The 24233-nt window shown below is 33.8% G+C and overlaps 1 protein-coding gene across 1 annotated transcript; it reads right to left on the bottom strand.

Moving 5' to 3' along the window:
• Positions 1 to 7029: 7029 nt before the first annotated feature.
• On the bottom strand, positions 7030 to 22351 carry LOC132555691 (differentially expressed in FDCP 6 homolog). The gene is made up of 11 exons (XM_060220047.1): positions 22264 to 22351; positions 17336 to 17500; positions 16264 to 16851; positions 13378 to 13524; positions 12519 to 12639; positions 11657 to 11829; positions 11162 to 11224; positions 10413 to 10475; positions 9016 to 9182; positions 8588 to 8786; positions 7030 to 7861 (listed from the first exon to the last, which is right to left on the bottom strand). The coding sequence occupies exons 2-11, from the start codon at positions 17492 to 17494 to the stop codon at positions 7388 to 7390; spliced, it is 2154 nt and encodes a 717-aa protein (XP_060076030.1). The 5' UTR covers positions 17495 to 17500; positions 22264 to 22351; the 3' UTR covers positions 7030 to 7387.
• Positions 22352 to 24233: the final 1882 nt, after the last annotated feature.

The following is a 24233-nucleotide window of genomic DNA, read 5'->3' as shown; positions in this document are numbered from 1 at the left end:
GGATTTCCCCGATCCGGTCGCATACCCACAGTAACTATACCATGCTAAAATCGATACACGTCAGATCGATCTTCGCAGTTCTATAAATAGCACACCTTGATTATTCAACGGGTAGTCAACGTCCATCCTCCTTTGTTGTGTCAACGCACAGGAAATACTTCAGTGACACGAAACTAATAGTCGTTACACATTTCAGCATGTTCTGTCGGTTAATGTTGTATATATTTAACATGAATATGTATACTGACATCATGGAACTCGTATACAATTAAAATAACCAAGACATGGAAAGGTACACACATTGACATAGGTATCTATAAATACAATTAGGTGTTAAATCAACGATGTATTCGAGCAAGGCTATGGATATTTTCTTTAATGTATACTTTGATATACATGTAGCAAAATCTATGTTCTAAATAAATGTTAAAACTTTTTTTTTATTTACCAACAGGTCAGTTCGTTTTGGTACGTATTACAGTTATACTGTATAATGTATGGTCAGTTCCAACAGGTAAATTTACCTGTAAAACTCACCTTCGTTGTTCTCCACAACGGTTACTACTTGCATCATTCAATTTTGAAAGTTTAAAAAGCTATTTAAAAATTATATATCTAAACATCATTTGAATTATTTGTTATCAAACATTTTTTCATACTATTTAATAGGATAACAAAAGTTCAGTAACTTTAAATAACTATATTGGCTATGTGTTATTTTTTTCTCAGATTTTAATTAATTAATTTCCTTTAACCATATAAGGTATGGAGAACCCTATTACACGATTTCATATATCATGTAAAATCATACCATTATTGTAAATGATGTCGTTACTTCATTTCAAGTCATATCACGGAGATTAACTATTACCAAAAATGATTTTGAAAAACTTATAGATATTTAATGGTTTCAACATGGCTGAATTTTTTAAAACTTATTTTCATTTAGTCTTATGTAGTAATAGTTATTGAAACATTTTCTATGTTCATTTAGCAGATAATAAAATTTACCTCCTATTTGTTGGCTAAGTGTACATATTCTGTCCCGATAGCTTCTAATTCCAATAATTATTAAAAATAAGTTTTTTTAAATGTAAATTTACACAACCTGTGTCTTTCTAAATAAAAATGGGGTCAAATTTGCCCTGGTGGAAATCGTTATGGACAAACAACGGAAGCTGAACTCAGACCATCAAATAATATATTAGACTTAATGCCTGCACATATTGTATACAAATGAGAATATCTTACCATTTATTTGATTTTACAATATTTTTACTCCACAAATCATTTCGCCATATGTTACGGGAACGCCTTTTCGAACGTAATAAAAACACGGTAAATCTTCGTTTTCAACATATCGTTAAGACTTACTACTGATTTCCAGAGAAAAATGCTGAATGGTGAACACTTCTTCCGAAATCTATCTTGATTTTGATATATGAAGTCAAAGTTATAAGATTATTTCGTAGTTTTATTAAAAAAATTACCAAACAACTAACCATATTGTTAGACTTACAGTTGTTAGGTTCTGAATGACAAACAAGTAAATAACACCACTAAATAACGTTTTAGATACAGTGGAGCCAAATAATGGATTAAACTGCATCTTATTGCTGTTTCGTCCTTCTAGGACTCATCAGTGATGCTAAGGGCCTAAATGTTAAACACAGGAGGAGACTGAAGAAAAACTAAAATGATCCTAAAAAATGACAAAATGCAGATGGGATGCACCAGTCTCATAATTCAGTAAATTTCGTAATTTTCATGTATCTTTAGAAGAACGTCAAATACATGTGTATATTCGGAAGCGTGCCAGTATACGAATTAAGTAAAACGTAGAATGCAGGTTACAGCATATTTCAGGGACTGAAGGTCCACTAACAGTATCTACCGGATGTCCCTAGACTTTGCCAAAGGATGATCTATGCCATACACTTTAGATACGTCATAGTAATCGTTGCACGCTATTGCAAAATTGAAGTATTATTTTAACAAAATAATAATTTTTCCATTCGTTAATGCATTTTACACCTGATTAAGTTTAATCGAAATATAATGCGTTTTTTTTGTAAGAAAAGACGCTCCTGTATGTAAAGACATTTGAAAGCACTTTACACAAAATATAGGTCTTATTTTAAGCCAAAAATCCAGTTTATTTCTGCATGTTTGGTAAAATTTACTTAAACAGTTACTATAGATAAATTTTCTAATAAAGTTCACATTATTTTGCCATGAAATTTTATCAGAAGATGCAAAATTCCCAAACCGAGGGGGAAAACAAGTTGCTTTGTCAGTGTTATGCTAACATTTTGGTTTGGCGTGCTCAATGTCTATGATGTATCTATAGTATTAGTTACCCTATGGCGTATTTTAGTGTGATGAGTGTATACCGTCTACAATGTCGAAGATTGTATACATAACAAACAAGTGTAAAATACCATTTACTACAAATTTCGAATTAGGTATGGTAGATCCAAATAGCGAATTTAACCTCATCATACCGCTGTTTCATCGTTTAGACAGGGAGGTTCACTAGCCCCATAATTCCATTACTTTGAATTTTTCATATGTGATAGTTTCAAAAAAGGTCAGGTACCTGTTTATAATCTGAATCACACGTGTAGTCGAATTATTATAGACAATATAATGGAAAAGATAACATCAAGCTTACGTGTTATCTGTACTTTAAATGATACTGTAATTAAGGGAATATCTTAATTACAATGTAAGGACAGTGTACCGATAGTGTTTAACACAATTATTATATCATACGATAATTCATGGAGTTCACGTCTACTTAAGGGGAAGTCACCCTAACATGGATACCTAAAATCAAATGTATGTTATCGGACATTGATAGCGCTTTTGGACAGAAAATCGAATGTAAAAAAAAAAAAAAAAATAAGAAAGATTAGTTACACTGTACAGATGACAACGTTTTATCTGAATTTAGAAACATTAAATATCTTGGAAATGCTTATGATATGAAAGGATAAGTGAATTAAATTCCGAAAGGGACAAAATGGTTAGATTTGCATTTCATATCGTTATCATTGAGAGTGTAAACAATGTCCTTGCTCATGCGCGATATGGGAAATTTTAGGAATCATAACAAAGAGTCAGATTCAAAATAGGTTCCGAAAGGTCACGTAATGAATTAAGCTATTTCCGATCAAAACAGTGAATTGCGATAGACACAAAAGTGTCTACCAGTGTTAGTTTGAAGCTAATAATCTTACCGATTTTTCTCAACAAGTGCCATAATTTTGTGAATCGATTGTAAGTATTACAACACTTGCCCAAAATCAAACGCATGGAAAAATGACGAAATCTAACAATTTGGTCGTCGCTTTCACAAAGATGTTTGTTCGAAAGCATGCTACTATGTCAAAGGTCATTCATAAATAACACTTGATCATCAGGTGTGTAAATTTACTATCAAAACGAAGATTCTCTCGGACTGAAACATGACGAGCCGTTGGAACTGGTAGCTACAACAATATTGAGCTCAACTATCAATATTCTAGAAGAATGAGTGTATTAACTCTTGTAGGTAACAATGGTTCTAGAATTATCAACAATCCTTTCAGCCTATTCAATAGTACATTCAGTGATTTTCTCTCTTGATTGGCCCTCATATAGCCCCGGCATCTGTGTGGTGATCTGGACACTCCCCCCACTCTGTTTAGCACTGAAGTTTGTAAACTTCGATCAAAATTATATCTACTGAATGTTGAAAGCGATAGATTCAGTGGGGCTTGTGTAATGGTATGGGGAGGCATCTCCCATGGAGTAAAATCTCCCATAGTTGTCCTGGAAACAAAAAACCTCAATGACGTGCGATACATCAACCAAGTCCTCCAACATGTCCTTCCATTATATAAATACTATGTCGGGACCTCTGTCCTTTACTTCAATACTATGTCGGTACCTCTGTCCTTTACTTCAATACTATGTCGGTACACCTGTGCTTTACTTCAATACTATGTCGGTACACCTGTGCTTTACTTCAATACTATGTCGGTACACCTGTCCTTTACTTCAATACTATGTCGTTACCTCTGTCCTTTACTTCAATACTATACCGGTACCTCTGGCATTTACTTCAATACTATGTCGGTACACCTGTGCTTTACTTCAATACTATGTCGGTACCTCTGTCCTTTACTTCAATACTATGTCGGTACCTCTGTGCTTTACTTCAATACTATGTCGGTACACCTGTGCTTTACTTCAATACTATGTCGGTACACCTGTGCTTTACTTCAATACTATACCGGTACCTCTGTCCTTTACTTCAATACTATGTCGGTATCTCTGTCCTTTACTTCAATACTATGTCGGTACACCTGTCCTTTACTTCAATACTATACCGGTGCCTCTGTCCTTTACTTCAATACTATGTCGGTACCTCTGTCCTTTACTTCAATACTATGTCGGTACCTCTGTCCTTTACTTCAATACTATGTCGGTACACCTGTCCTTTACTTCAATACTATGTCGGTATCTCTGTTCTTTACTTCAATACTATGTCGGTACCTCTGTCCTTTACTTCAATACTATGTCGGTATCTCTGTTCTTTACTTCAATACTATGTCGGTAACTCTGTCCTTTACTTCAATACTATGTCGGTACACCTGTGCTTTACTTCAATACTATACCGGTACCTCTGTCCTTTACTTCAATACTATGTCGGTATCTCTGTCCTTTACTTCAATACTATGTCGGTACACCTGTCCTTTACTTCAATACTATACCGGTGCCTCTGTCCTTTACTTCAATACTATGTCGGTACCTCTGTCCTTTACTTCAATACTATGTCGGGACCTCTGTCCTTTATTTCAATACTATGTCGGTACACCTGTCCTTTACTTCAATACTATACCGGTGCCTCTGTCCTTTACTTCAATACTATGTCGGTACACCTGTTCTTTACTTCAATACTATGTCGGTACACCTGTCCTTTACTTCAATACTATACCGGTGCCTCTGTCCTTTACTTCAATACTATGTCGGTACCTCTGTCCTTTACTTCAATACTATGTCGGTACACCTGTCCTTTACTTCAATACTATGTCGGTACACCTGTCCTTTACTTCAATACTATACCGGTGCCTCTGTCCTTTACTTCAATACTATGTCGGTACCTCTGTCCTTTACTTCAATACTATGTCGGTACCTCTGTCCTTTACTTCAATACTATGTCGGTACACCTGTCCTTTACTTCAATACTATACCGGTGCCTCTGTCCTTTACTTCAATACTATGTCGGTACCTCTGTCCTTTACTTCAATACTATGTCGGGACCTCTGTCCTCTACTTCAATACTATGTCGGTATCTCTGTCCTTTACTTCAATACTATGTCGGTACCTCTGTCCTTTACTTCAATACTATGTCGTTACCTCTGTCCTTTACTTCAATACTATGTCGGTACACCTGTCATTTACTTCAATACTATACCGGTGCCTCTGTCCTTTACTTCAATACTATGTCGGTATCTCTGTCCTTTACTTCAATACTATGTCGTTACCTCTGTCCTTTATTTAAATACTATACCGGTACCTCTGTCCTTTACTCCAATACTATGTCGTTACCTCTGTCCTCTACTTCAATACTATGTCGGTACACCTGTCCTTTACTTCAATACTATGTCGGTATCTCTGTCCTTTACTTCAATACTATGTCGGTACCTCTGTCCTTTACTCCAATACTATGTCGGTACCTCTGTCCTTTACTTCAATACTATGTCGGTACCTCTGTCCTTTATTTAAATACTATGTCGGTATCTCTGTCCTTTACTTCAATACTATGTCGGTACCTCTGTCCTTTACTTCAATACTATGTCGGTACCTCTGTCCTTTATTTAAATACTATGTCGGTACCTCTGTCCTTTACTTCAATACTATGTCGGTACCTCTGTCCTTTACTTCAATACTATGTCGGTACCTCTGTCCTTTACTTCAATACTATGTCGGTACCTCTGTCCTTTACTTCAATACTATGTCGGTACCTCTGTCCTTTATTTAAATACTATGTCGGTACCTCTGTCCTTTATTTAAATCTGTCCTTTATTTAAATACTATGTCGGTACCTCTGTCCTTTACTTCAATACTATACCGGTGCCTCTGTCCTTTACTTCAATACTATGTCGGTACCTCTGTCCTTTACTTCAATACTATGTCGGTACCTCTGTCCTTTACTTCAATACTATGTCGGTACCTCTGTCCTTTACTTCAATACTATGTCGGTACCTCTGTCCTTTACTTCAATACTATGTCGGTACCTCTGTCCTTTACTTCAATACTATGTCGGTACCTCTGTCCTTTACTTCAATACTATGTCGGTACCTCTGTCCTTTACTTCAATACTATGTCGACATCTCATTCTTTTACTAAATGATATGTCTATATCCCTTACTCAAATACTATATTGACACTTTTCTTTTACTTAATATTTCGCCTTTGTGCACAACCAGATTAGTTCCTTTTTTCTTTTTGGTAGTAATGGGTTGAATGCCACATAGAACCGTGCAGTTCCCATGGTTTCGGAGATTTTTACTTTATTCCAAGCCATCAAGCAATTTGATCAACTTTGGAGAATTGTATAGATATTCAATGTAGGATGAATTGATGAAAACATTTTAGGATTTTTTTTTCAGTGAGCCGTGGAGTCATCCAATCTGATCTATCTGGACGGTTTCAGATGATAATATCAGTTGCAATTAGCATAAACATGTGTTTTGAAATTGACACAAAAGTAAGCATGTTCGCAATTTGAAAATTATCCAACTCTCTAAGACCCTTTATTCTAGAAAGATTAGGTATGGGTTTCTGGAAAACACTTTATGAACACAAAAGGGTTAGTAAACACAAATTGAAGTATAGACAATCTTCTCTCATATCCCTTTATTTACCACCCTTACATATGTATCAGGTCGATATGGATCTCCGTTTTTATGCTCTTATGCAAAGGGAACAAAAAAGTAAGGAGAATACAGTCAAAGATAGGAATTCAATGAGAGAAAATTTCCAAGCAGGAAGTATTACTTTAATATTAGGCACCTGGCAAACTACACAACATATCTCAGATCAAAAATTAGAAAAAAAGAACACAAGATGATAACAAAAAATGATAATACAATACCTTCCAAATCCTCTGTATACTTGGAAAATCAAAACATTAACAGATCTGATCCTTTTAGAATCTTTATGATTTCATTGAGTGGAGTCAGCATTATGCCTTTGATATGAATATAATTTCAACGATTTGATTTGACTATTAGACAAAAACCTAAACCATGCAATATACAAGCCTGAAAGTGCGACTAGTACCATGACAGCAGGGCGTTACTTGTCACCAGCTGTTTAATATGTCACTGATGATCTATGTTAATTCGACTAGTTCTGATTGTGAGTCTCCATTGTCCCCCAAAGCATTGAATGAATCTGGTGCTTTGTTTCCTTCAGGTTCATATTCTATGACGCTATCAGATTTAATAGGTTCCTGGTTTGAATCATCTGAGATGTTACTCTTTTGTTTAAACATTAGCTGTTCCTCATTGTTTGTGTTGTCTATTTCTTTGTTTATTTCAGTAGCCGGTTCTGTGGGTGTCACTTTGTCATCGGTCGATTGATCTGTTTCAATACCACTTCCGCTTTCGTCGACACTTGTTTGGGTTTTGACAGGTTTTGAAAAGTCTTCCTCACAGAAAGCACCTAATCCTCTATGAGTGGTCACTTGGTCCACTTTGGGTGGTAATGGTCTCGCCAATCCCACAGTAGGTGTCTTCCACAGTTTTACCTTATGTTCCAATTTGACACGTTCCTTCTCGGCCACTTGTAACTTCTCTGACGCCTCCTGCAAGGGCAATATTACTAAAATGGAGTTTTGTGTGTGTAAATAATGTATTTAATAAATACACACATAAATTATAACATATATGATAAAATAAGAAATATCATAAAACAATAAAATATATACTGATGATTATATATATATAAGAAACAAATTAATAAATATTCGGGTGACAATACATTTGATATAATATATTACATCGTATAATATAGTACTGTAAGAAAATATGTACTATATACTGCAGAGTTCTTAGATATATAATAACTTATGACATAATAAATTAATTGTTTCCGTATATTATGTTTTGCATAATCTTTATTAGCTCACCTGGAACATTTATCACATTTTCAATTGTTATAGCACACCACGAAACAGATTTTTTTTTGCTAATGTCTTGCATAAGTAAGTTTATGTGACACCTGTTCGAGCTTTCTACATATACCATCGGATTTGGTGAGAAAATTAAAGCTTATATTTTTGTCCTAATATTTATACAATTGTAACTGTGTACTTATTCGATATAACCTCGTAAATTGAAAAATTCCCATTGCTATTGTCAAGTCAGTTTAATGTTTAGAATGATTTACAAGTGTACATATGATATTAACAGCAGTAGGCCAAGGTGTAACCTCCACTTTTTAGTGACTTGTCACTGTTAATTGAACCTTTGATCAAACGATATTTGCAATTTATAAATTTCCCAATAGATTCTGATACAATATAACATACCGATAAATGCTGTTCGGCGGCCCGTCTTTGAGCCTCGAGCTTTTTAAGGGTCTCTGCAGCTTCCTGTAGTTTACGAGATTGTTCCATTTGGTGTTCTTCTAAACCTTCACGACGTGATCTCTCTTGCATCAGCAGTTCCTCCTGTTCACGCCGTAACGTTTCAAGTTCCTCTCTCTTCTCCATCTCCTCATCTAGCAATCTGTCCATAAATACAATGAATATTCCACAAGATTGACCGATTTCACGAGAAATAATACTATTTTTATTGATGATATATCAAAATAATTATGTTCACGTTCACGTAATGAAAGATTTGAACTTTCGAGTATGCAGCTGGTTTATGAGAGGAGCTAAATAAGTTTAATTGAAAAACATATTATGCTGAATAGAAATATTGTATAATTTAAGTTTATAACACTTGTCTGTACCTAGCCTGTAATGCCCGCACGATCTCCTCGTCTCGCTTGGCCTGTCTTTCTTCCTCCAGTAACCTCTCCAACTCTTTCTTTATTTCCTCCAGTTCCCGAAGTCTCTGCTGCTCCTGCTTACGTAAGGCTTCCTCAGCCTGTAGTCTTGCTTCCAAATCTAATTGGTTCTAGTTAAAAAGGTAATGGAAATTTATAACTAAACATGTGAGTGTAAAAAGATTGCACAAAAACACACAAGTGAATAGGTGAGACAGATGTCCCGAAAGATGAACTAAGACACTTGTAAATATCTTAATGTGAAGTATTCGAACATTCACTTATCAACTTGTATGCAATATAATCCCTATAACGACATGATAAAGTTTACAATGGGATGGCACAAGTATTTTCAAGTATTGTTTGAAGCGTAAGATCATAAAGAATTACAGAGGAGATGGATAAACATTCATATTTTTTTCTAATCGTGGACAAGACTTCCATTTCCCTCAAAAAAACTTGACTTGGATATCACTATTACATTTGCCCCCTCTAAATAATGTAAATAAAATCAGAGACCACCAAAATGCAACCTTAACAAAAAAGATAAACAAAGGCGATTATAAAAAATAAAATTTTATAAGATCATGTGTTCAGAAAAATGTGTACTGTAACTATAAAACACAATGAGATATATCTAAATACACAACCCACACAGTTTTATTGTTGCAAAGCACCTGGATTTCAATATCAATTGCCATTTGCTGCAAGGTAGAAGATATTTAGATATATCTTTTTTTCTATATACGTCATATACATGTATTTTGTGTATATACTTCATTCAAATGGACCACACAGTAGAATATCCCTGGTAAAATAAATGTGTAGATTATGAAGACAGGTATGTTTTAGGCAAGAATGATACAATTTAAGTTGTGCAAATGAACTGAATGACGTTATATTAAATCATGAATGGTATTTCCTTATATCAATCTACGATGTTCACCCATATGAGGCATGAAAAGTCGAAATTTATGTTTTCAAACCAGTTAACTGATATGTCTGCGATTATACTCTAATGTATGTCTACAAATCTGTGCAATATAAGACAATCGCAACAATCAAAATGGAACAAGATGCGCCGGAAGTTTAAAGGTTTCTATACTATGTGTGATATATGTCATTATCTCTACATATATTGTTTTTAGAGACGAATCAAGGTAATCGAAAACTTTTTTTCTTTCTGAACACCCTTATCAATGCTATTGTCCCTGTATTTTACCTGTTCAGATGGTAGATTTGTGATATTTATCTAACATAAAAAGATTCTGTATTCTATATGTCTAATGTAAATCAATTATTATACGAATCCATCTTATATGTATCAGCCACACTGTATATATAGGAGTTACCAAACTTACCATTCTGGCCTTTTCTAGTTCTTCTAACTGTTGTAATCTTTGTTTTTCTTCCTCTTCTAATTTCTAAACAAACAAATTAGATTGTCTGAGGTGATGCATATACACATACATTAACAAACCAATACCCAGCAAACTTCACAAATCGTTTGTCCAATAGGATTCCATCACCTTTATCATTTCTATATTTAAAACACAAACTAAATATAGGTTTAAATGACAAGATCTGAAGAATTACATCATCAAAAAAAAAAAAAAAAAAAACCAAAACAATAATAATAATAAAAGAAATAAAAAGGTTAAGTTTCAGTGATAGAAATAAGTGTAGCCATCTTTGATTGTATAAGTTTTTATCAAACTTCGTATAAATAATAAATAAGATAAAATTGTAAAACAATAAGTAAATTTTAAGCGATAATTGAGATAAATCCAATTATCCCAATATAACAAGGCCACAGAGGTAGATTATTCTAACATAGATGAATAAGTCCAAACGTCTCATACTTAACTAATATCTATATGTCTAATGTTTAATGCATTACTTGACAATGCGTGATCAACAGAATGGATTCTCGTGTATTTTTCCCCCATCAAAATGGTCCGGTATAAAACAAGAACTAAACATTACACTATTTGTTGTATCATATTTAAAATACGGCCAACACATGCAATACATGGTATCATCGTGCTGATAGATTCTGATTCACATCATCTGTGTTTATTATCATTTTAAATCAACGCGAATGACTCACCAGTCTGGCATTTTCTAGTTCCTTTAAATGTTGAAGTCTTTGTTGCTCCTCCTCTTCTTGTTTCTAACATATGGAAGGAAATGTTTTGTCAACTACATATAATTTATGCTGTATTTGTTAAACAGAAATCAATTATAAAATATAATAATGATATTGGCAACATATATATGAGTAATCGAAAGTCAAACTGCATATAACTCTAGTCAACATATTTTTAGGAGATGGACATGTATTGCTAATATTATGTATATATGAGATACGTTGATGTTTTATCGGGCTGGAAGCTCTCTGACGTTATTGATATATGTGAAGTTGATATTTTTGTGTTTGAAATTGTAAATTATTCGATATTTGGTTTCAAAAAGGTGGAAGTATATAAGATACAATGTTAGTTGAAAAATATATTTACTAGCAGAAAATCAAATTTGATGTCATTAAGTAGAATTGTATCTGGATAAGGTACATGTAGTGAGTTACTATTATCAGTGTTTCTACCTTTTTAAGCAAATCTCTCATTTTTTGAAGTGATTCCTCCTCTTCTTTTCTTCGTCTTTCTTCTTCTTCTCTCTGTCGCCGACCTTCCCGACGAACCTTTTGTCGCTCTTTTGCTTCTGTTCTGTGGAAATGATAGTTCTTGTCCGAGCATTTATCTATTGCTTTCTGGAGGGCTATTACAAAAAAATATCACACAAGGTGAAAAAACCCAACAATTTATTGTAATAACAAGAATAGGCAAAATATTCAGTAGTGCTGTTGCAATCAAAACGATGCAATAGTATTACCTATAACAGTATGCCTTAGAAATCTCATTGAAACCGTTATGATAAACATTAAATAACTTGTGAAAGCATTATCTCATATGACAAGAAAAATGGTACTCATTCGCGAAAATGTTTTAACTATGAAATAAAAGTAATGTATATATAAGATATAGAGGATAGTACATGAATAATTAAAGTATTCGTCTTATTGAATAACAGCTACATTTTATCCAGTGGGATGAAATCTTTAATCTTTTTACAATGAACACCAGGTTCTATTTATAACTTTATATGTATATTTATGCCATTTATAGTTTTGCTATAAACTATATGTGGCAATGCGAATATTACGATAAATTGGTATAATTCAATATGGTGTAGACATAGACGTATTTCATTTCCATTAGATAATAATGTAAAACGCTATAGTTTCCTCACGAGGCAACTTTGTACTGCCAATCATGTTTTATTTATGGGCTTTAAATAAACAACGTTATTACATAATATAGCTAAGCAATATTCACGGAATTCATCCTATTCGGTGCCAAATAGGCACGGTTTAAAAGAAAATGAAATATACAATAAAATATGCGAACCTGTCATCCAGTCGTTCCGGGTTTTTATATCATGGGCGCTCATTTCATAAGGCTTGGCTGAAGTTTTAAGAACGAATTTGTTCGGTTTTGAACCACTTTTCATACCAGCATCCGGTATTACCTAAAGATCATACGCATGTTTAATATACAACTTTTTATTTACCAGTAAACCACATAAAAAGAGTTACAAATATTTTAGTCGTAGCATATACATCATCAATTCAGAGTAACTCTTGGCGAAAATAAGTCCGAGCAAGTGTTTCCAGTACATAGAAGCCCATTTGTATAGAGATTGCAGCTGGATCCATTCATATAGAATCTGGAGCTATACTAATTTATGTAAAACAATTAAAAAAGAATATAAGCCTTTTATCGTAACGTAATTTAAACTCAAATTAATAAATATTGCTTCATAGGAGACACTCGCATTGCACATTTAAGCCAATTTAATGTATGTCTCGAAATCAAATCAACGATACTATTTACAAGCATTGGACACATTTTACAGCAGAAAATGGATAATTTCCTACATAAACTATGATGGCGATTTGAAATTGTCTGCATCAACCCTCATCTTTCGAAACTCCGTGTTGTACGTTTAATGTCAGTTGGAAGTATCCAAAGAGTTGGTCGACATTATAGAGCTAGAATCGATAACTAACACAATCAGACAAAGTGGATAAAAATATTTACGTTTTGATAGATGTATGATAGTCTTATATTGGTTTAATGCTGTATGAAATCAAATATTAATATGTCTACAGGTGCTGTAATAAAATACAGACATGGTTCAACTTTTAAAAAAGCTGTCTTTTTCACCAATGATGATCACAAAACAATTCCAAAAAAGTCTACCTACCTCAACTTTACAATCTTGGTCGAGTCGAATTTCACCTTTCTTTTCTCGTTCGTCAGAAGCAGTGTAGTAAGTAAGCTGCCTGGTATTGAGAACCATCCAGCGGTCCTTCCAGTGTTTAACCTGATATCCTCGCTTACACAACATACCCTTAAAAGACACATACGTTAATCTTATTCAGCATCAAAATAGCCTACATCGTTATGTTGTAAGTTATGAAGTGTTTTCTGATCATTGGATCCAGTTTCTCTGATAAATGCAATAGAAACTGAAAAATGCCTGGCTATATAACACGATGTTGTTAAACCCCGAGGAAACACAAATAAGAAGATGATTCCATCGTAATCTGATATACAAACTCCACAATGATGTCGCTGAAGTATATACTTTCCGTAGGATGCTTACCTTATCTGTATGTCATTTTACTCGAAGCATGGATTAAAGAGATGTATTGATTTTATATGGCTGCTTTATTTTCCTCCAACTAAGCATTGAGGAAAAATAATGAAACGTTCGACTCAGTAGTATAGGTATTGCTTAAATCCCTGCTAATTGGACACAAAACGATGTAATAACCAGCTAGACCATAATATCGAGGTTTTAGATATTTCAATACTTATCAGCAGCCATTTTAGAAAACAATATTAAAAAACGGAAATATCTTTCGAACACAAATCTAAATGACTAAAGGAACAAGGTGGTGTAGTGTATGAACCACATGTTTGATCTGTCAGGATGTCCAGATTGCACCTATGCTATAAGTTACTGTTATATTTGCATTTCAGGTGGATTTACACAGGCAGATGTTTACTGATAGTGATTATCATGATAGCTTTATCATTTCACACATAGAATTATCTGTAACCCTTTCGTCATAACATGATGTCCTGATTACTGCGTGATAGCCAAAAGAGTATGTATACTTGAGGTGTTGTCATTTATAATGACCATAAATGCCGTACGAAGAAACACCACTGTTTATATTTACCTTCTGATGACGTTGTGTCGTCTAAAACAGAAGCTGACAAAATAAACCTTCAACAGGAAAAGCCATTTGACAAATTACCTTCGTCAACTTTATAACATGGTAGTGCCGTAATACCTGGCACACAATGAATGTATTTACTATATCAGTCCTATCATGGCACTTTTCTGGGTTTGGTTATGAAACTTTTGCCAATTTGTTTTCTTTTTTAATTTTGGAGCATCTGAGCGTTTTATGTCTTAAATTTATAAAGATCCCCATGGCATGTACCTGTTGCTGACTCGCGTGTGTGTGATGGAAGGTATGTGTATGGTATGTCGATGGAAGATATACACCGCCAAATATATCATAAATCATATATATTCGTGAATATGTCTGAATTGCTAAGCTCACTAAATAAAGTATTCACGAAATCTAACTGATTTACAGTAATTTGCTTTATTTCAGTTTCTAGCCATCTGCTCTTTAAATGGTTATTATTACAAAACTCAGAGATGTCTATAAGATATGTTGAAAGGAATCACACACGTTCTGCTTATATTGACATTCTCTTTAATCATCGCACTACACATATTAAGTACATGTAGGCTGACCTTGTCCACCTCCACACCCAGATACACATTCTATACTGACTGAAGTACCGATCTGATTAACTAAATAATGATACATGATTTTGTCAGATTAACCTGTTTAAAGATTTATCAAATAGCCGGCCTTATAACCAGTGTATTTCCTGTATATATATTTTCTTTGTTTGCACTATACAATTGTAACTAGTCAGAAATCTAATTTGATGTCTTAATACGGACATTACCATTACACCATAAATTTATTATCCTATATATACTTATTACTAGATGCTGCAATGTTGTTTAAGAAATTACGTATAGAAATTCAAAATATGTCGATTTTTCAATGAACAAACTTAATAATCAATTGTTTGCTAATCAAGTACTCTCTGGTTACACTTATAACAAGAAAGACTATCTATATCGACACTCAACTGTGTATAGCAGATATATATTATATGAATATTGGATTCTTATACCATATACTTACCTGATTACGTAATGCTAAAATAAAGTAATATTCATCTGCTAACATTACACAAGATACCAGAACTACCATGTTATTAATCAATTTTATAAAGAAAAAAAGGTTCACATGTTAATGATCTATAGTAATAGTATGATGTGAATAGAAATCACTATATACTTCATTTGTAGACGTCTTTGACCGAACACAATACATGGGCTGGTCACAACCAAGCTATGCTACGAAGATCTGCAAGAGCAGATATCTCAAAAAAAAAAAAAGATATAGCAATTTTATCAGGTGAATATGACTCATCTATGTTCTGTTATAGTTAATAATTTTATTTCCTAATCTTTTGATATATTAATCAACATTATTGTAAATTGTTTCAGCAATATCTTGTCTAAGTATACACTACCGTCATGGTCATTGAAATACAGATATTGCTTTATTTACAGTTTCGCGTAGATAAACAAAGCTTATTTTTCCAATGGCTTTCTTGTATATCAAACAAAACTAAGGCATAAAAAATTAAAAACAAAACAAAAACATACTAATCGATGGATTTATCTAAGGTAGGGTAGTTAAACACGGAAGTGTGATAAAGATTTCACTAATCACGTCGTTCATTTTTTCTCTATACCTAACCGATTACTTATAACACAAAGTGTCTATCAAATGATAAAAGAATGATAATAACCGTGGTCGATGAAAATAAAATCGGATTTCTATTTCTATTTGTGACGATATAACAGATGAAGCAAGATGTGTATTACATTTATAGATCAGAAGTAAACTAGAAGTCTGGGGTAGTCAAATAAGTCTGTTCTGGTCATAGTTCTGACACACAATGATACATTCCGACCTACCTTGATAATGGTGTCACTGATATATTGCTGAAACAGTTCTTTGGTCGCTTGTTTGATCGCAACATCAGTCAGATCTGTGGTGAAACGATTAACAATCATGGTCTCAAATGTTTGGAAGGACATTCCGTCTTGCATGGAATAAGATTTTATGATGTCATCAATTTTTGCCAATAACGTCACTTGACTGGTACTTTCTACAAAAGATTCTACAATTTGCTTAGCCTCGTCAACATGAATCTGCACTGGAAGAAGTGGCATGCCCTCCTCGTCCTCCTCTGCAAGGAAGTTGTACACCCTCCACAGTTTGTAGCAGGCCTCTTCAGGTAGTGCCTTAAGATTTTCCATGGATCCCTTGGGTTCCTTTTTAACTTTGAAGTATAAAACCCAACAGTTTCTGTGGACCTCCTCAAGGTCATTGTCTGTCAAGTTGAGTTTCTCCAATGTGTTGTTGTCGACTTTTCTGAATACCTCTTCCTCCAGGATTTTGATGAATTCTAGGTATGATAGGTCGTTAGTACTGTTCTCTTTGTTAAGGATCTCCTCCGCCTTGTCCATAGACAGCACCAGGCCAATGGTAGATGTCAGTACCTGTAATTAGTTAATAACACCGTAACTATACGAATAAGATAATGAAAAGACACCTAATTATCAATTTACTACTATCTAAGTTAAAACATATTTCTTTATCAATGTGTCACATAATAGTCCGTTCTGGCAGACATACAAATGTCATCGTTTTCACGAACTCTTGCTTAGGATGTACATACATAAAGATTATACATCTACTAGTATAGGACACTGTGATTACCATTAATGTTGTTTACGACTTACTGTGTAAAGACTATACTATAACAATTTGATGAAGCGACAAAACGACAATAGATGAATGACATGTTACTTAAACTAGAATGATAGAATGCGGCAATATCGTGTGATTTTGAGTTAATTTTTGTGTGTTGTTATATTAGTATTACATAATAAGCGTAGTATAAACGTTGTAGTTTAACAACAACACAGTTAAAAGTATAGTCATAAAATATATGAATATATAATACATCGTTTCGTTACTGACCTTGAGTTGTGACTTCATGACCTTGCCAGTGGAGATATTGGAGAGTGTATCAAAGACATACCACACGCTCTTACGCGTGTCCTCTCTCAGGCGATCTATCGTCTGACATGGATGTTTCCCACCACTGGACCGCTTGCTAGGTCGGCCTAGGACGGGCATGGCTTCCTGTGACAAGAAACAAAATCTCTTTGAATGAAGTTATCCTAATATTATCATTAGTGTATGACTAATGCCAGCTGACTTCCGTCCTAAGGCTAAAGTAACGAGAAAGCGTGTGACGTCATGAAACGGTATACTTTTGGACAAGTGTTTTGTTTAAAAATCTTTCTTCGGCCTGGCTGCTTAAAGTTGTTTCATTGAAATAAAACATGATTTGTAAAAAAAAACAAACAAACAAACAAACAAACAACAAAAAATGAAAAACAAAAAAATAAATAAAAGAAATAATTCGATCAGCCTGACACAGTAACTGGTCCAGAGCCGTTACATACAATCACTTCAAAAACGTTACAAAACTGCTATCGATCCTAGCTTCGAGATTGTTTTCAAAATCATTCATATATGTAATTGTATGTTTTATGAATGAAATGTATTCTAAACATAACCGTTTCGTTGGACAATGTCGGAAGTTTTCGATGATAATTTATACGGATTCAAACCTCAAAAGAACGTACTATTTGTACTAAGCATCAGCAAAACCAAATTAGTGCAGACTGATGTCTGTCATTGTAGAAGTATGACGCACGTGAAGATGAGCATTAAATATGCATTAATGAACGGAAACCTGTAACGACCGAATGGTTTCCATGGTTTCCTACTACAATCACTGTCAATAACCGTAACAATTAATCTGTCCATCAATGTCGCCCAGTCTGTCCGACCAAACACATATCTCACTTTAACAACCCTAGAAAAAGATCATGTCAAGGAGGACAGGATTCTGACGCAGCATTGTTTATCAACTTTCATCTTATAAGTTATAATACCATCGTTATTTTCAACCACAAAAACAAAATAACGATAACTTAATTTGTAGCAACTTATATTGTTAACGTCCGTTTCAAACTTAGATATGTATGATTGTATCCCAAGTTTGTACTTATAATACATTGATAAAATGTGATATGTTATCGTGATACTATATACTACAAAATAAAAGCACCATCTGTATGCTACGTGTACAAAGATACACCAGCAAGTCTAACCTGTGCAAGAGTGGAAACAGAACATGTCAGCTGTATATCATTGTATGTAGTATGGGATCAGTATATAAGAGGATTCTGTTTTGCTTCCTTGCAGGGGAACAGTGAAGAGACCAAAATTGATATGCTGCTCCTACTATTAAACATAGGATGTAGCCTTTTTAATTCTTTCCCTTATATTACCCTTATCTGTTTTTGTTGGAATCTCTCGACATCCTCCTCTTATAACACTGACTAGTGGGAGAACGGGATTATCAAACAAATTATGTATAGTTAGTTTTCCTGTATGCGATAATCAGTGGTCAATCGGTAACATCCGTCCTCTTTATCATTCCAGAAATGCCTTTGTTATCAGCATGGACTGTAATTAAATTGTCTATTATCATTTGTTGAAAAGAATATCGATACTGTAGATGACAGAAGTCAAATGGGAAGTCTCTTAAATCAATAGCATATGTTATACTAGGGTTAATAAAGGATCTTCAAAAACGAATTGTTATCTGACAATCATGTGTCGTTATATACTATCAACTACACAATTAAGTCTAGGAAGTTTTATTCGCAAAGAGCAAGTCATGTTATAGTTGACTTATAAAAGGGAATAAACTTCAAGCCATGTTAAATGGGTTTGAACCTTCTTACAAAGTCATGCGCAACATATGAAGATGTTCCGGGTGGATGATTCAGTAAACATATTAAGATGGAGAATGCCGTCAACATTCCATGATTTGCCTTTTATATTATATTTTCACGAGTTTACATATAACGTGTACTGAAACTTGTACCTCCTTCTGGACGGAAGTGGTGCTAGTCTAAGCCTTTGAGTGAAATTAACAAAAGCGTGTTAATGAAATCAAATATTGAGTCATCAAGTGGCTGTGGGAAGGTCTGTCATTTAGGTTTTCGATGTACGTGCTGTATATACGTGCGTCAATGGTGTTTAGAGTAGGACATACTTAAGACAAAAATATGTCTCAAATACAGTCTACTTGTTTGTGTAGCTATATATATATATCTACACAATTAAGTAGACTGTATATATATATATATATATATAGCCTCCGTGAGATTTATATTAAAGAGTTCACATTGTGCTGAGAAACATAGTCAACATCGAGATGTTATTACCGTGTGCGATATCACAATAATTTTTTTTCTTTTGTGTTCCACAGTCTGGTCGATACTACACTCAAGGACATGTTATTTGTGGATTTGATACCATATATTTATGACGGGCGGGTGTAAACCATCAAGCAGAAGAGGACAACTGGATTAATTTGTCGTATTCATTTTAGTTTGGATATAAACTTCGCTTTCCTTGGAAATTGAACAGATTACTATATATATCCTTATATTTCATCCTGTTGCATATATCTCTGTCTTTTTACGCTTATATTTAACCCTTCATTGCTGACGCATTATATCGGAATTTGTATTTACAACTATCAACAGCTGAAGACAAAGCAACCAAACTAACCTCGATACATCGGCAAAACTGATTCAGTTATACAGTCATACAACAATACCACATAAAGAAAATAAAGTTCTCAAACATGAACATATATTTTATGTATTTGTTGATACTCTCGTAATATATTGATTTAACATAGAAAAATTAAAAAAAATATCAATTAGAAACTAATCCAATAATGATGAATTCAAACAATGTATTGCAAGAATTTCCTCATAATTCTGATGATAACAAAATTAATTGATCAATATTTTGAATATGTCTGGAATGGTGATATGCAGAAAACGTACATCTGTATATGCTATGATCTTCCCTTTTTAATGCAGATATATGCCAACATCTTCGGTAAATATTTCTTTAAAGTGAATTATGTGCTCGTTGGGGCTTGTATGTGAAAATCTGAATGCTGTCAATTTACTGACACTATTCTAACTATTCTTTCAAATCAGGACACATGAACGTGAGTTCAAGATAATACATTCATAACTGAGAATTATACATATCCTCACATATAGAACGCTTTTCATAACAATTAATTTGCCATTAAAAGTATCAAATGATCAACGATATATGAACTAGACCATGTTCTTGTAAGACGAATGACATGGAATTCTCTAAACAAGATGGGTCATTTCATCAAAATATTTTACACTTATAACCAAAGCATGAAACATTCTTCAGAGCGAACGAGAATGGACACGCCCACAGTGTATAGTGGCAATTGCCTAGTGTATGCAGGTTTATTCACATAGACTTTAGTATTGTTTTGCCGTTAGAAAACAATGCTCTTCTATGATAACAATAGAATAAAACAATATTGTACTGATTTTTCACTAATGGAGTATAGAACGAAAAGACGTTGTAACAGGAAGATTACATAATACTTTAGACAGAGTGATATCAGCGATATATCAGATAAATACAACACTTTGTTTATCCACCTTTCCCCTTCTAATCTACTCGCTTCAAACACACACAGGCGTGAGATTAAAAATCTTATTGTTGAAAGTCAATGTCCGGAACGTTATCAGAGGATCAAATTAATGTATTCATTGATGATTATATTAAAGAGTTCAAATGTCACAGCTGAATTTATAATGTCCTCCGATATATGGACACTATAAGTCGTCATATATATATATTTATATATATACACCTATCCATAAGGTAAAACAGAATTGATCCTAACCTAAAGCTGATCTGTTTCTGAAACAGCAAACAATTCAACTTGGTTAGAAAGTGGATGTATAACGGAATCAGTCCATACGTTGTACATGTGTCTTTAATGTTTTCATAGCCCCTTACTCCGGTATGAACAAGTAGATATTTTTGGTATGGTCAATCGTTCATCAAGTAGTGTAATAAAGAAAGAGAAATCTCGACTCTACCAACAATTTCCCCAAGGCTTGGTCCATAGTAGAATTACATCATTTAAGTTGTACAAATATGTTAAACTACAAACCTAACCTACATGTGGACAAGTGCTTTAATAAATATGTCGTGTCTCCGCTTACCTTAACGATTTACACAGGTAAAGACTCCAATATCCTTTCGACTTCCCTGTTCTAGATAAATATGGCGTTGTTTTGATCGCAGAGATCGTTTAAGAACTTGTGAACACTACTGTAAAGGATATACTGCCATTTCGGGGCTCATCCCTTGTGTTTGTCATTTCCTACAGGCAACTGTCAGCAGACGTCACACATGTATAGTTCACAATCACACACGTGTATAGATAATACACATATATACGTACATCTAGGAGTGTAGTGAAAAATATTACAGTGAAATTGATTCGTTTTTAAAATCTTTACCAGTACACCTGTGTTAGTAAGTAACAATAATGTCGTGGAAGCGTCTATGTCAGTGAAGTAGTGACTAGTTTGCACGGTCTAGCTGTCAGAAGGCATGCTTTGATAGAGACAGAGATTTTTCATCCAACAAATATGTATACATGACATAGGATACAATACAAATGTGACCTTTGCTATCTGTATCATTTGTTAGTATGCATTCAAATGAATTCGTTGTGTTAATGTAACGAAATACAATATTGTATAAGGCATTATGTAGATGTTTAGTCATGATCGTGAATATTCCCTTACGATCCCCAAACTCCACCAACATTGCACTATTGTACTTTACTGCGTATAGTTTAACAAAACCCCAATAACCTTATGATATTTTATCCACAGGAGAACTGTAAATACGTGTATATATAGGTATACGGACTGATATAGACCTGTAATATTTACCTGTAGATGTGCAGTATCACAAAATATACCTCCTCAAACCTTCCTGTACAATGTACACAGGCCTACATTATTTCAATGTTGAGCCTCTCCACCCGCTTGTAGCATAAGTTATGGCGATCTGCTGATAACTGGCGGACCACTACACAAAAATATAGTTTACTTCCTGTTAACAAAGACGTAGGCCGCAATGTCAACATCTATTTATAGTGTCGATCACCAGATTGTCCTCAAGGTAACATATCGTTTCATAATAAACATGATGTTATCTTATACTCTCTTCAATTTAAAAACAAAACTTTAAAAATAATCATATATGTATTTATATGTATAGATCAGATTAGGGAGTCAGATAACTTTTCTTCTGTGATTTCATGTCTGTTGGATTTATCCGATACATTCGTATTTCAACTGGATTTCAACACTTAACATCTATCATTACGAAACAACATGTTCATGATAATAAGCATTGCCCAACACTGAATCAATATTTAAAAAGTTATGATAAAAACATTTTAATTAATTCTGATCGATCTACTGTAAATCATACAATTTAAGAGAGTTTGAAAACCAAAACAAAAAATTATGAATTCTGTTCATTCCCAAATGACAAACCATCATAACATAAACCAGATGTAAACAAAATAATTGTATATGATTAGGTCCAGATTTGTTGATTACAATATATTTCTTGACACTAATTTGGTAAACTTTGGTTGGTCATTTCGTATATTTCAGCATCTAATGTATGATTGAAAATCAAGTGACCTAGTTTATTGCAAGTTTTGGTGGAAATTATCCAATGGCCGCTTTACCAGTAGTAAATAGCAACTTGATAGTGCTTTTCAAACATCAGGAACACAGCGAACACATCTTTTCATAGAAATTGAATAAATTTAACATTGTTCTAACCTAGATATATTTTTTGACGCAAAAATTTCAAGATCAGTAATGGTATCCCACACAGTTCCCATTCAGATTAAATATATAAAAGATCTACCAAAGAAGTTGGAACATAGCCATCATATCATTGAAATATGCATTATTTTTGTCCATAGTCCTGTCTTTAAATTAAGAGAAGTTTGTTTAAACTGTTTAAAAGTCCCTTTATGCTCTGTTTTTTGTACTTGACACAAATAACTATTACTATTTAACACAAAGTTACAATTAGATACAGTAGAGATAAACAAAGAGTTGAATCCTATATAATCATATTCTTATAAAAATTTCCTAGAGATTCTCATAGGCATATCAAATATTTTACCACATTCATCCTTGATTTGATTTCATTGCTTCATTCATATCGATATTGTCATAAAATTCGAAATATTTGTCAAACAATCCCTCTGTGCTCGCCTGATTCTCGTAGCAGTTATTATATAACATAAACACTTATGGTTGTAACCGTTTCCGTAATATCCAAACACCCCGCAACTATAGAATAGAAGTTCTTACAACACAACCAGTAGAAGATAAGAGTTTTATGTTTCGATGACTACAAGGTCACCTTCATCAGGTCAATGACCAGTGTGGAGCGTAATCTTCCATTGGTTTTGTTATAAGAACTTCTATTCTACTGACATTACCAACCCGAAGAAATGTTCCAAAGTAACCCAAAACTACTTCATTCAATATCTGATTGTTCACTGATTTTATAGGCTACGTCTGTTTTTACAGTTACTGCACACCTGGCCCCACTTGTATTAAATATCTCAACTTGAGATTTCCTCAAGTCGAGATTTTCCTCAGCTGATATCTCCTCAAAAACGGCTTTTATAAAATTCTCAAGGAACATGAGGAAGGCATCGGCCAGGATGTCCTGAAATTCCTTGAGGAATTTTCATACAAGATATTTTCAAGGAGATATTAGCTGAGGAAAATCTCGACTTGAGGAAATCTCAAGTTGAGATGTTTTATACAATTGGGGCCAGATTTAGTTTTCGTTGAACTGGTAACCTGAATTTGCAGGTGAA

The sequence above is a fragment of the Ylistrum balloti genome, unplaced genomic scaffold (genome assembly GCF_031769215.1).
Source record: "Ylistrum balloti isolate Yb309-2 unplaced genomic scaffold, AGI_CSIRO_Ybal_v1 Utg370510, whole genome shotgun sequence".
Lineage (NCBI taxonomy): Eukaryota > Metazoa > Mollusca > Bivalvia > Pectinida > Pectinidae > Ylistrum > Ylistrum balloti.
Note: the sequence above shows the minus strand (reverse complement) of the source record. Positions and strands in the feature narration are given on the sequence as shown.

What these genes read in the sequence shown, in the direction of transcription:
- LOC132555691 (XM_060220047.1), bottom strand. Translation starts at nt 17,494, where the DNA reads ATGCCCGTCCTAGGCCGACCTAGCAAGCGGTCCAGTGGTGGGAAACAT. An exon ending in TCAGTGACACCATTATCAAG is followed by an intron (nt 13,525 to 16,263) that starts GTAGGTCGGAAT and finishes GTGTCTTTTAAG; the next exon opens with GGTATGTTGTGTAAGCGAGG. An exon ending in TGAGAGATTTGCTTAAAAAG is followed by an intron (nt 11,225 to 11,656) that starts GTAGAAACACTG and finishes TCCATATGTTAG; the next exon opens with AAACAAGAAGAGGAGGAGCA.